Source organism: Astyanax mexicanus, chromosome 4, assembly GCF_023375975.1.
Source record: "Astyanax mexicanus isolate ESR-SI-001 chromosome 4, AstMex3_surface, whole genome shotgun sequence".
In the NCBI taxonomy this organism is placed as follows: domain Eukaryota; kingdom Metazoa; phylum Chordata; class Actinopteri; order Characiformes; family Acestrorhamphidae; genus Astyanax; species Astyanax mexicanus.
The window spans coordinates 19,325,505-19,337,521 of record NC_064411.1 but is presented as its reverse complement, the minus strand read 5'-3'; the positions used below and the strand labels follow the sequence as shown (position 1 = coordinate 19,337,521).

The 12,017-nt window shown below is 35.3% G+C and overlaps 4 protein-coding genes and 1 pseudogene across 7 annotated transcripts in view; 2 read left to right on the top strand and 3 right to left on the bottom strand.

The window, feature by feature from the left end:
• The window catches only part of LOC111196797 (zinc finger protein OZF-like), a 180,569-nt gene that overhangs the window by 89,206 nt on the left and 79,346 nt on the right, over nt 1-12,017 (top strand). The gene's annotated exons all lie outside the window — the stretch shown is intronic.
• The window catches only part of LOC125801236 (zinc finger protein 271-like), a 356,087-nt gene that overhangs the window by 273,046 nt on the left and 71,024 nt on the right, over nt 1-12,017 (bottom strand). The window lies entirely within an intron of this gene.
• Nucleotides 1-12,017, top strand: part of LOC111188757 (zinc finger protein 239-like) — a 105,431-nt gene that overhangs the window by 52,302 nt on the left and 41,112 nt on the right. The gene's annotated exons all lie outside the window — the stretch shown is intronic.
• LOC125801557 (zinc finger protein 420-like) overlaps nt 1-12,017 on the bottom strand; it is a 126,937-nt pseudogene that overhangs the window by 105,872 nt on the left and 9,048 nt on the right.
• LOC111188258 (zinc finger protein 239-like) overlaps nt 6,720-12,017 on the bottom strand; it is a 179,793-nt gene continuing 174,495 nt past the window's right edge. For all 3 annotated transcript variants that reach the window (XM_049477774.1, XM_049477775.1, XM_049477776.1), the window contains one exon: nt 6,720-11,275. In XM_049477774.1, coding sequence (XP_049333731.1) covers nt 10,075-11,181 — 1,107 coding nt within the window. In that variant the 5' untranslated portion in view covers nt 11,182-11,275 and the 3' untranslated portion in view covers nt 6,720-10,074. The remainder of the gene's footprint in view (nt 11,276-12,017) is intronic.

The following is a 12,017-nucleotide window of genomic DNA, read 5'->3' as shown; positions in this document are numbered from 1 at the left end:
GAATTATTTATTTATTTAGAGCAAATTATTTTTTTTATTTCAGCAAACGATTTCTTTATTTTGAGTGAATATTTTTTTTATTTGAGCGAATTATTTCTTTATTTTAATGAATGATTTTTTATTTAGAGCGAATGATTTTCTTTATTTAGAGCGAATGTTTTTTTTTATTTGAGTGAATCATTGTTTTTAATTTGAGTGAACGATTTCCTTATTTCTAGAGGATGAATTTTTAAATTCAAGTGAATGATTTCTTTATTTTGAATGAATGATTTTTTTATTTGAGGGAAAGATTTCTTTATTTAGAGCAAATATTTTTTTTATTTCAGCAACTGATTTCTTTATTTAAAGCAAATGATTTTCTTTATTTGAGCTAACAATTTGAGCTAACAATTTCTTCATTTTGAGCAAATTATTTTTTTTATTTGACCGAACAATTTCTTTATTTTAATGAACAACTTTTTTATTTAGAGCGAATGATTTTTTTATTTGAGTGAATTATTGTTTTTAATTTCAGTGAACGATTTCTTTATTTTGAGTGAACGATTTTTTTATTTTAGTGAACGATTTCTCTATTTAGAGAAAATGATTTTTTTTATTTGAGTGAATTATTTCTTTATTAAGAGCGAATAATTTTTTTTTATTTCAGCAAACGATTTCTTTATTTAGAGCGAATGATTTTTTAAATTTGAGCGCACAATTTCTTTATTTTGAGAGAATCACTTTTATTTGAGCAAAACATTTAATTATTTAGAGCGAATTATTTTATTTTATTTGAGCAAACAATTTCTTTATTGTAAGCAAATGATTTTTTTTATTTTAGCGAACGATTTCTTTATTTAGAGTGAATGATTTCTTATTTTAATGAATGATTTTTTTTTATTTAGAGCGATTTTTTTTATTTGAGCGAATTATTGTTTTTCATTTGAGCAAAAGATTTCATTATTTAGAGTGAATAATTATTTTTATTTGAGCGAAAGATTTCTTTATTTAGAGTGAACGATTTTTTTTATTTGAGTGAACGATTTTTTTTATTTGAGTGAACGATTTCTTTATTTTAAGTGATTTTTTTGAGTGAATGATTGTTTTTAATTTGAGTGAACGATTTCTTATTTTGAGTGAATGATTTTTATGTGCACAATTTTTTTATCTCATGTGCACAAAAGCAGAATAAACACACGTCTGCAGTGCTGTTTATATCTGCTATAATGGCATTTAGAGTCACTTTAAAAAAAAATTGAACCGTTTACTTTGAGATTAAAGTCATAGTATTTTAAGGGAAAATTAGATTAATTACTTGGGCTGCCAGTTTAGAAAGGGAAAAGAGCATTTTCTGCTTATGATCTGTTACAGGGCTGCTGTGATTACCATCAATTATCTACATTTATAACCTGCTGATTATTAATGCTGTAGTGTTACAGTTATATAATACATTGTGCAGATTTTGCTGTGTTGGCTTCTCTGTAGCCGATCCTTTAACTCCTCTGCTGCATCGTGGAGGTTATGCACTGTGTTTTAGTTTGGTTTCTGCGTTTCATTTTATTTTCTTTATCCATTGCGCCTCCCAGGTTCTGTACAGTATAGTTTAAAATCATAAAACATAACAGTTCTTTTTGTTTTTAGACAGAAAGGAAATGTCTGTCAGGGTTGCCAGAAAATAATCCTTAATTTGCAGATATTTTCTTGCATCTCTGCTACTCACCTCCCTTACTGTTTTTTGTGCATATTTTGTTATGAGCTATAAACTGTATTTTATAATGATATACCCACAAAATGACAGTAGTTATGTGTACAAATGACAGATAATCATGTTACTTTTTAAAAGTAAAGATTAATTCTTATTTCACAGTTTGTGTTTTGGCAATACTGGTAGCTATAAACATATATAATCTATGCATTTCACCCCTACAGAAATTGTTAAAAAAAATGATGATTCATTCTTACTCTAGTCATTTTAACGTAATTTCTCTTAGAAAATATTTATAGGGATTGCCCGCAGTGGAGAAAACTGTGTAATAAAAACAATTACATATGATGTCAAATAATTGATTATATTATATATTAGAATGCAATATTGTGCACGCTCATTATAATCTGCTTTACTTTGTAAAACTCCAATAAAAGTGGGATGATGTGTAAAATTATTAAAAGGTAAATGTAATGATTTATAAATACTAAAGACCCTTTTTTATTCTTATTAAAACAGAAAACACATTTTAATATTTAAAAGAGTTTAAGAAAAGGGGTTAAGAAAAGAAAGAGTAAAGGAAAAATAAGCGGCACTAATGAAAACAGCTGCAACAGCAGCGATTTACACACAAATCATAAAACTCCGCCTTTATAGAAACAAATGAAGAACAAAGCTTCACCAATCTGCCAAACATTATGGAACAATTTTAGAAACGTATTAAAGGTAAAATAGTGAAAACTGGTGAAGCATGAACTGCAAATAAATACAGACTCACCAGCAGAGGGAGACACACAGAAACAAAACACCTTCAGTGTTCAGTATGTCATGGTGGGGTACAGAACACAGACACTCGCGGATCCAGTTAAGATGTTTATTAAAACCCCACAGGGTGTACAAAAGTCAAACAGCAAAGAGTAAATAACGCCAGCAAACAGATACCTGGAGGCAAAGACCATACCAGAGTCGAAAGGCAGTGCAATGTTCATACACGAGGCAGCCATGTCAGAGGTGATCCAAAAATCCAAAAACGGTAAACACTCCATAGTAGTGGGACAAGTGAGTGGATCAACTTGATGAAAAGGCTCAGGCCTTCTACAGACAACATTTCATCGATCAAAGCAGCAATGCAGAAAACCTTCACCTGGCGCAGATCATGGATAGCCAAACATTCCCCCTCCCTGTCTGAAATCTTTGAGGAATACCCACGCTTCTTGGATATGCCAACTCTGGTAGGTACATTACATTTTGCTTTTTCATTAGGGCTCACTGTCAGTTTTATGCCATGTGTAATGTAAATAACTTGATAATATTGTTAAGAGTTATTATATAACACCGTTTAGCTGAAAAACATGTGCACTCATGGAGGTGATATGAATTTCTCAGTCAGTTAATTTATGATAAAAGTGAAAAAAAGGTCTGTGGCCTGTTTGGAACTCAGTTTGTGTGTTATAGCTGGTATTATGTACCTAAATTAAAATGTCTCATTTTTTTGTTTCTTAAAAGCTTGATACAGAGTTTGGTAAAATGTTTGAGGGAAAAGGAGATTTGTTCTTAAGAAGATGGGAGGCTACCATCATTCCCAAGTTGAAGGCAATTGCCATCATGGAGACAGGTGATCTTGCATCTCTTAAGGACATGGAAAACCAGAATGAAGGTATATATTTTCAAATATAACTCTCATTAGATTTCACATATAATGCTACAGCCTCTGTGTAATCTTATTTTATTTGTGTCTGTGTCTCATTTTCAGATGAGAAGTTTTACACTATGCTTGTAGTCCTTACACATCTTCTGCCACCAGTTGCAATGAGTCGCTGTTCAGTGAAGTTTGCATTAACATTCCTTGTTGATTTTGTTCCAGTAAGTCCATCTATCGATTTGTCTGTCTATCTAGAATAATTTTATTATAAGATACATTTTGCCTTTTTTAGTAAACAAATAAATCATAAAGGACATTGAAGGTGGCTGATTTAGTTTAATCAAGTGTGAAAGTATGTAATTGTGTACATGCTTATTAACTGGAGTAACATAAAATTTAGAAACTGTTAAATCGGTCGTTTGCATTTTTAGTAAGTGTTTGCAGTAACAACTGATTAAATTCAAATTTTGGTTTCTTTTGCTTGGTTACATTTTAGGCTGGAAGCAGCATTGCTTCTCTTTGTGATGTCTGTCCTTCACAGACCCACCAGCCCCAGCTAATCTGTGTTGGAAATCTGAGGGCTGCCGCAAAGCAACATGTCATCATTGGAAAGAGTGACCGAATCACTGTTCCCCTTGAAGAAGGACTGACATCTACTGTGGACAAGCTATTTAAGCTCTACTGGGTGTGTAACCTGGCCTATCCATGTCAGCTAAGCTCCATGTTCTGCTTCTTTGAACACATCTATGACATGCCTCTCTCAACTAGCCGGAAAGCTAAGGTACTGAAGCTCATTTCGAAGCTTAAAGCATCACAATTCACAGCATAATGTACACTTGTCCAGAATGTCGACAGTCACAATTCACAGAAGTAAAGAAGCTAATTTGGCATCTTCGTGAAATACATGCATTGTCAAAGGGACTGAACTTCATTCTTATTTGCAGCCAGGATGGTTGTCCAAGGACTTACCACAACATCAAATCATTTACTAAGCATCTTTACAGAGATCACCAGTTAACATGTACCACCGTGCACTATTTGTTACTTCACATACTGTACTTGGCCTAATATATAGAACAGGTAGTGTGCTGCCACTTAAAACCAAACACTGTGGAGAATGTTTGTTTGGTGAGATAGTTCACATCATACCACGGGCTGATGCTGAGTCCTTTTTGATGTTTATCTGCATTCTTTCAATTGAGTACTTTGATGAGCATTTTTATGCATATGTCAAGCGAACCAATGACTATGAAATGATCAGCTTAGATGATGCTTCAGATGTTAGGCCTCTTGATGTACTAGCCATTTACAACACAGACAAGCTGTACTTGAATCCAAGATCCAAATTGTTTAGCCTCACGTTTTGTAGTTCTGTTTTTATAAAAAGGGAAATTTATTTCTGTACTGATGTTCAATGTTAAATTCATCAGGTTTTCTAAAAATACGTGAGAACAATGAACATTTGTGACTAATTTTATATGAGCTATGTTTTATACACCCCTTTACTGTTTGGACTTTTGTTTTTAGGTGTTCATTATCACAAAAGACAATGAATTAGTCACAAGCATGCATGCTTTTACATTTAAAATATCTAAAAAACATCGAGTTAATTTATTACTTATACCAAACGAAACTGTAACATTTTAAATGTAAAAACAGTCATGTTTGTTACAGTTCAAAATCAAACACGTGAATGTTAATTCATTGCTAATTCCAAAAGAAAATTGAACCATATATAGGCATGATAATAAAAATGGAATTGAATTAATTCGTTTCATGCTTTTTTTTAACATATTTGATACATTATCTTGATTATGCATAATCAACACAAGTTGTGTAAAAAATTACACATTTGTGAGTTCATTAGCCTGACACATTTAGTGTGTAAAATTGGATTACACACTGGATGTGTCAGAATCAACACAACATGTGTCGTCTCTGAGCACACTCGCACAATGTGTTAAAATTCGACACAGTCTGAGTCATTTTTGACACGTTTCTTTTTAGAGTGTACGTAAAAGACTTCCTAAAATCAAACTTGGGTAAAGGGAGGAACTAGAAGAGTTTGTGATACAGGGAGGAAAAAAGGAGGAAAAAAAAGAAGCGAGCCAGAGCTCAGGGTAAAAACTGGCATACATTTATTTTTATGCAAACTAAGATCCAAAACTGAGTGACTGTAGACAGGTGTTTCAATTTCATTGTCCAACCCCGGTATGTCCCAAATGTGTCTATAAACTGGGTATAGGATATATATGATATCTCTATAAATTTTATAAAACATATTTTCTTTTTGTTTTTGTTTTTTTTTGTTTTCAGCTCAGAAAGTCATTTTGTTACATTTGTAATAATACTTTTCATTAATTTAAGTAATGTCTTTTTGTCCACAGATCTTTCAGACACATCCCATGTAAAAATGTCCCCAGAACTCGTCAAGCTAGTCATACGGTTAGCTTATTAGAATAGGCAGCAGTGACTTCATTTAACTCACAATAGAAAAAAGGGCAATTCTGTTTATATTCTTTTTCCTAAAGTTCATATTAATACTTGTAAAGGGTTAATCATTTAGTGGGTGTTAACATATGAACAGCTCAGGCATGAGGGATTGTGGTAGCTGCCTACCGTTTCATACACAGCCAGTCTATCTCTGCTCTCTCCTACTGGTATGCAGATTAGTTAAGTGTCAAACAGTCAGGTTGTTACCGTCATTTAATGGTCCATATTATGTCAATTTACATTTGAGATTTGTAGGTATAAACATACACATATTCACACACATATTTTTTCACAGTTTATTTTTTCACCTGCATATCCGATTAGCCTAAATTTTACCCTGTATATTTAATTCCCAGCGCCAGAGAGCTTTATTTTCGTGATAAATATTTCTTAAAACTGCATTGACACTAATGTGGTGACGTGTTTGTGTGTGTTGTGTTGGTACATGTAGATCAGGTGCAGCAGTGCTGCTGGGGTTTTTAAACACAGGGTTCAAACACCTTTTACAAGGTAAAATTCAAGCACTTTCAAGGCCCATTTTCAAGTTTTTTTCAGCACCTTTGAGCAAAGTGGTAAATTAATGATAACGGTGATATCTCAAAACTGCGATTCAGCGATAATCAATATATTGCAAAACTATCCTCCACACTTCACAGCGACTGAGCTACTGAGAAAAAAAAAACACTTCTATGTAAGTAAATAGCAGGAGTTATGGATTTATTGGTGTCAGTTTCACACAAGTTAAATACCAATGTTCTCAAAATACTGAGTATCTCAACATAATGTGTATCCAATAAATTTCGTTCCACTTCACGATTGAAAGATTATTGATCTACTGTTCGAATTATGATGTATCTGGCATGATACGTCATAAAGAAGAAAAGGAGATCCAGTCCAAAATTGTAGTTCCGTCAGATTTTATTCAAAGAATCTTCTGAGCAAAACAGTTTTTTTGGATACATCAAAAATTGAGTAAAAAGATTATTGAAACATTGAATTGAAATAAAAAGGTGAAAATAAGAGGAAAACCCCAAAGGTGAGAAAAGTTGGGGTTTCCAGAGTTCTCGGCTGTGTGAACAGGACCTGTGGCTCTGTAGTCCCTCTCGGGAGAAGCTCTCCCGCCCAACTCTACTCTTCTTCCTAGACAGAGTCTAATAAATACAGGCATTCGCCTGGCCTCAGTCTAATGGTGTGTGAGGAGGCTCCTCACACCCCCCGGATCCTGATACTGATAAGCAGTTATTCATCCTATACGTCAGCCGAGAACTCGTTCACCCCAACCTTATCAGACTATAGATTACATGTACAGAAACTCATGGTTCTGCTGGAAAAAATCAATCATGCTAAGTTGCAAGAAAAACGGCCTTGCTTTGAGCACAAGGACACAATATACATACATTCTAAGTCACAATGTGAATCATCATGAATCGTGCTAAATGCTTGAATAACATACTGATTAAGTGAAATGCTGATTTAGTTACACACAGATTAACCCTTTAATCAATGAACAATGAACATAGTAAGGCAAAACTCCTCCGTATTCTTACACACTTGTTAATTCTTCACAAAAAAACAAACAAAAAAATCATATATTTATGTTTGAAGCCCAAAATGTGGCAAAAGTTTGAAAAGTGGGGGCCGAATACTTTTGCAAGGCACTGTATATAGTGGTTGCTTGAATGTATGTTTGGCTGTGTACAAAAGCTTTTGGCTAAATGCTTAAGTTGAAAGAATAGATAAGATTGCAGATCTTGCAATATAAAAGCCTTTTATTGAATCACATAGATATGAATATGAGTAAATACATAAGGTGATGTAAAACAACGATAATAGCTGGTACTGGATAAAACAATCAATAAAGTAAATGGATTAGATATTTTTAGTACCTTTAGAGATATAAAAAAAACCCTTTAGCAAAACGATACCAAATAAGGAAAAGATAACAGAGTATATAACTTTAGCAACACAACACAACCAAATATCCCTGTAGATTAACTTGCAGATTTTTAATCAGACTGACTGAACCATAGACCAATGAGAAAACCAGTAGAGCAGGGGTGTCAAACTCATTTTGGCCGAGGGCCACATTGGCATATTGGCTGTCCACTGAGGGCCAGATGTAACTTATAAATGTAATAAAATGTAACCAAATGTAATATAAAATGAATGTAATTACTCCTTAATGTTAAATAACTCTCAATATATTATTTATTCAATCAAATATTACAGTTGCATGGAAAAAATGTTTGCTTGTTGCTCTATTAACATAAATCCTTTTAATTTGTCATGTTATGAAATCCAAAAACTCCATCAATCAAGAACCAAACTAGTCAAGTGAATAGAAATGACATCAAATAAGTTCTATTAACTTTGATCAAAACGTTTGATACTGAAATAAGGCTTAATAAATATAAAATTAAAAAGTGTGAGCTGTTAAGAACATGTGATAGATTTAGCATTTCCTCAGATTTAGCAGTTCCTCATACAACCACTAGTGGGAGCTGCAGCAGCAGCAGCACAAGCCCGCAGTCTTTACTGAGTCAGAGCTACAGCCCAGCCACGGGCTACAGGGCTCAGCCGAGGCAGTCTGGAGCATTTTTACAGTTTTTAAAATTCTTATGTGTAGAAAATAAAGATTTTAACCCCACTAACCGAATAATACAGCTCTCTACAGTTCATCTTTCAGCCCAAGCAGCTAACAGCAGCAGTTTAGCGCAGCCGTCACGGAGTCACTGCTCGGATTACATTATAAACAGGTCAGTTAGCGCGCTGCTAACCTCAGGATGTTTATAACTACGGAGTTTAGTGAACACACCACGGCTGCAAGGTTAGACTGTTGAAGGCTACTGAAGACTATTAAAGTCTATTAGAGGTTATTGAAAGGGTTATTGGGAGCAGAAATCAGTACAGGCTGGTTAGATAAGTGATTCACGTGCTCATCCTTTGCTGTGGTGAAACTGTGACTAGCGCTGTCACAGTGATGTTTATTAACGTCATTAAAACAGATTTTGTCAGCTATTGTCTTATAAATATTTACACAGAACTTATATCTCTCCTAACAAGCGTTTATTTTGGTCAGTAACACTCTTCGTAACACAAAAGGCATACCGGTCTTTCGCCTTGAAGCACAGCCGTCCGTCTGCATCAGCTTCTCTTTTTCTGGACATTATGGGATAAACGTTTGTATGTCTCAATTCCACCCGCGAAGTTACGCCTTCCCTCCGGCAGGGTTTCCACATCAATGACTACACTGCCATGTCGTGGCAGTAAGCCGTAACTTCGCGGGTAATACAATCAAGCATTGTGGGAAATGTAGTTTTTGGTCAAAGAACGCTTCTGACCTATTTATTATAGACACTAAGATCTTACAAGCTCTCGCTTGGATGTGGCCACATTTGGCCAGCGGGCCTTGTGTTTGACACATGTGCAGTAGAGGGAATCAAGGATCCTGCAGTCTTACTGCTGCATAGCCTGCTGAGTGTTGCTTTCAGTATGGAAACTACAGCTATACCGTTTTTTTTTTTTTTTAACTCTGAAAAGGATTTTGTTGGCCTTTTGTTGCAAGCTAAGAACATCTAAATTTTAAAAGACTAAGTAATGCTAATCTAACATCTGGAGCAAACACTGGCAGTGCCCTCGCTCCAACTACAAACTACAAACGTGGAGTGGAGGAAAAAATAAAGAAAGTTTTTATATGTAAACAATTGAGAATGTGTTAAGGCTGTAAATGACATAAGTTGACCAAATGATCATTTCCTACTTATGGCAAAGCATATTCAATTTTTAAACCTAAAAATGTCCCAGAATGATAAAATCCTCACTTTTGTTTATTATTAGTTCTAAAGCTAATGCTGAGATTTAATATACGATTTTACTCTGAGCTAGCATCATCGCTTTACTATTTATTCAGCATATCACTGAAAAAATTGTAAAAATGTATGTTCCTAGTTTATGCTGTTAGTGGTACCATTTATGATTCTGTGTGTAAAAACTTCTTAAAACACAACACTAAGTGTTGAAGAGCTCTGCAGGAATTAACTAATGTAGGTATACAAACATACATAAAAACACAGCATGAAATTCAGTAAACATCATCTCTGGATAAGATTCATTTTTCTGAACCTGTAAAAAGCCATTTTTAAATGAAGTTCTTGTAACAGAGTGAAGATTTTGTGCATGATGAGGTGTTTTTGGCTGTCTGAAAGATTTAAGGTTTGCATTTTTTATGGCAGAGGAACAGATTTGGGATACTTTTCTATCTTTTGTGAATGCACTGATGTAATATAAGTTCACTCTGTAAAGTAAAACTCTTCCCACAGTCTGAACAGTGATACGGTTTCTCTCCTGTGTGAATGCGCTGGTGATTTTTGAGATGACCCTGTTGATTAAAACTCTTCCCACAGTCTGAGCAGTAATAAGGTTTCTCTCCTGTGTGAATGCGCTGGTGTATTTTGAGATGACTCTGTTCAGTAAAACTCTTCCCACAGTCGAAACAGTAATACGGTTTCTCTCCTGTGTGAATGCGCTGGTGCAGTTTGAGAGTACTCTGTGTAGTAAAACTCTTTCCACAGTCTGAGCAGTGATACGGTTTCTCTCCTGTGTGAATGCGCTGGTGTATTTTGAGATGACTCTGTTCAGTAAAACTCTTCCCACAGTCGAAACAGTAATACGGTTTCTCTCCTGTGTGAATGCGCTGATGCAGTTTGAGAGTACTCTGTTCAGTAAAACTCTTTCCACAGTCTGAGCAGTGATACGGTTTCTCTCCTGTGTGAATGCGCTGGTGCAGTTTGAGAGTACTCTGTTTAGTAAAACTCTTTCCACAGTCTGAGCAGTGATACGGTTTCTCTCCTGTGTGAATGCGCTGGTGTATTTTGAGATGACTCTGTTCAGTAAAACTCTTCCCACAGTCGAAACAGTGATACGGTTTCTCTCCTGTGTGAATGCGCTGGTGTATTTTGAGACTACTCTGTTGAGTAAAACTCTTCCCACAATCGGAGCAGTAATACGGTTTCTCTCCTGTGTGAATGCGCTGGTGTTTTTTAAGATTACTCTGTTGATTAAAACTCTTCCCACAGTCTGAGCAGTGATGTGGTTTCTCTCCTGTGTGAATGCGCTGGTGCAGTTTGAGATGACTCTGTGTAGTAAAACACTTATCACAGTCTGAGCAGTAATACGGTTTCTCTCCTGTGTGAATGCGCTGGTGATTTTTGAGAGTACTCTGTTGAGTAAAACTCTTCCCACAGTCTGAGCAGTGATGTGGTTTCTCTCCTGTGTGAATGCGCTGGTGTTTTTTGAGATCACTCTGTTTAGTAAAACTCTTGACAGAGTGCTGATGTTTCTCCATGTTGGGACTTGGCTCCATTTGTCTGTGAAATGTAGATTCTTCTGGATGGCTTGTGCTTCACCTCTTTCAGCAGTTTAACACTGTTCTTTATTAAATATCCTGGTTGTTTATTCTGGAAAAACAAAGAAAAAAAATTGTGTATTAAAATAAAAGCAGGTCAATTAACCAAAAATAACTACCTACATTAGTTGCACTATATGGAGAAAAATACTGGGACACCTTCATACTACAATAAAGGCTTCAGTACTTTTATCCCATTATAAATTCACAGACATTTTAATATGTAGTTGTATCTTGACTGTCAGCAGGCTGCAGCTGCAAAATGTATGTAGCAGAAACACTGCTGCTGTCCAGCACTGAATACAGTGTTATACTACTACTTTAGTAGTATCACACTTTACACTATAATCCATACTACTAAAACTTGAAGCTCGGCTGCGCTCCGGTCCACACCTAGAACCTCCCGCTATGAAGCCGAGCGGAGCGCAGTGCGGCCGAACCGAGTTCCTCGATTAGGCTCGGCCCTGATGCAGAATTTTAGATTTTAGATGCAGAATGAGCACACCTGATGCTTCCACAAGTGATTAAACAGGAGAGATAGTTGAGGGAGGCAGGTCTAATTCAGTGGTTCGGCTTTCAAAGGTCTGATAAACTTCAGCTTGCTCCCAATTGTGCCGGAAAGTGGAGTTGACTAGCAACGGTAATGCATCTAATCTGTTCCACCACCTCAAGCAGTTTCACTACACACAATATCTTCCTTATTCTGGCTGAAGCACTTATGTAGTTTATGTTGTATCTAAGTTATTTATAGTTGATATAGGTTTGTTTATTTGACGGTGATATCGTGTTCCTTT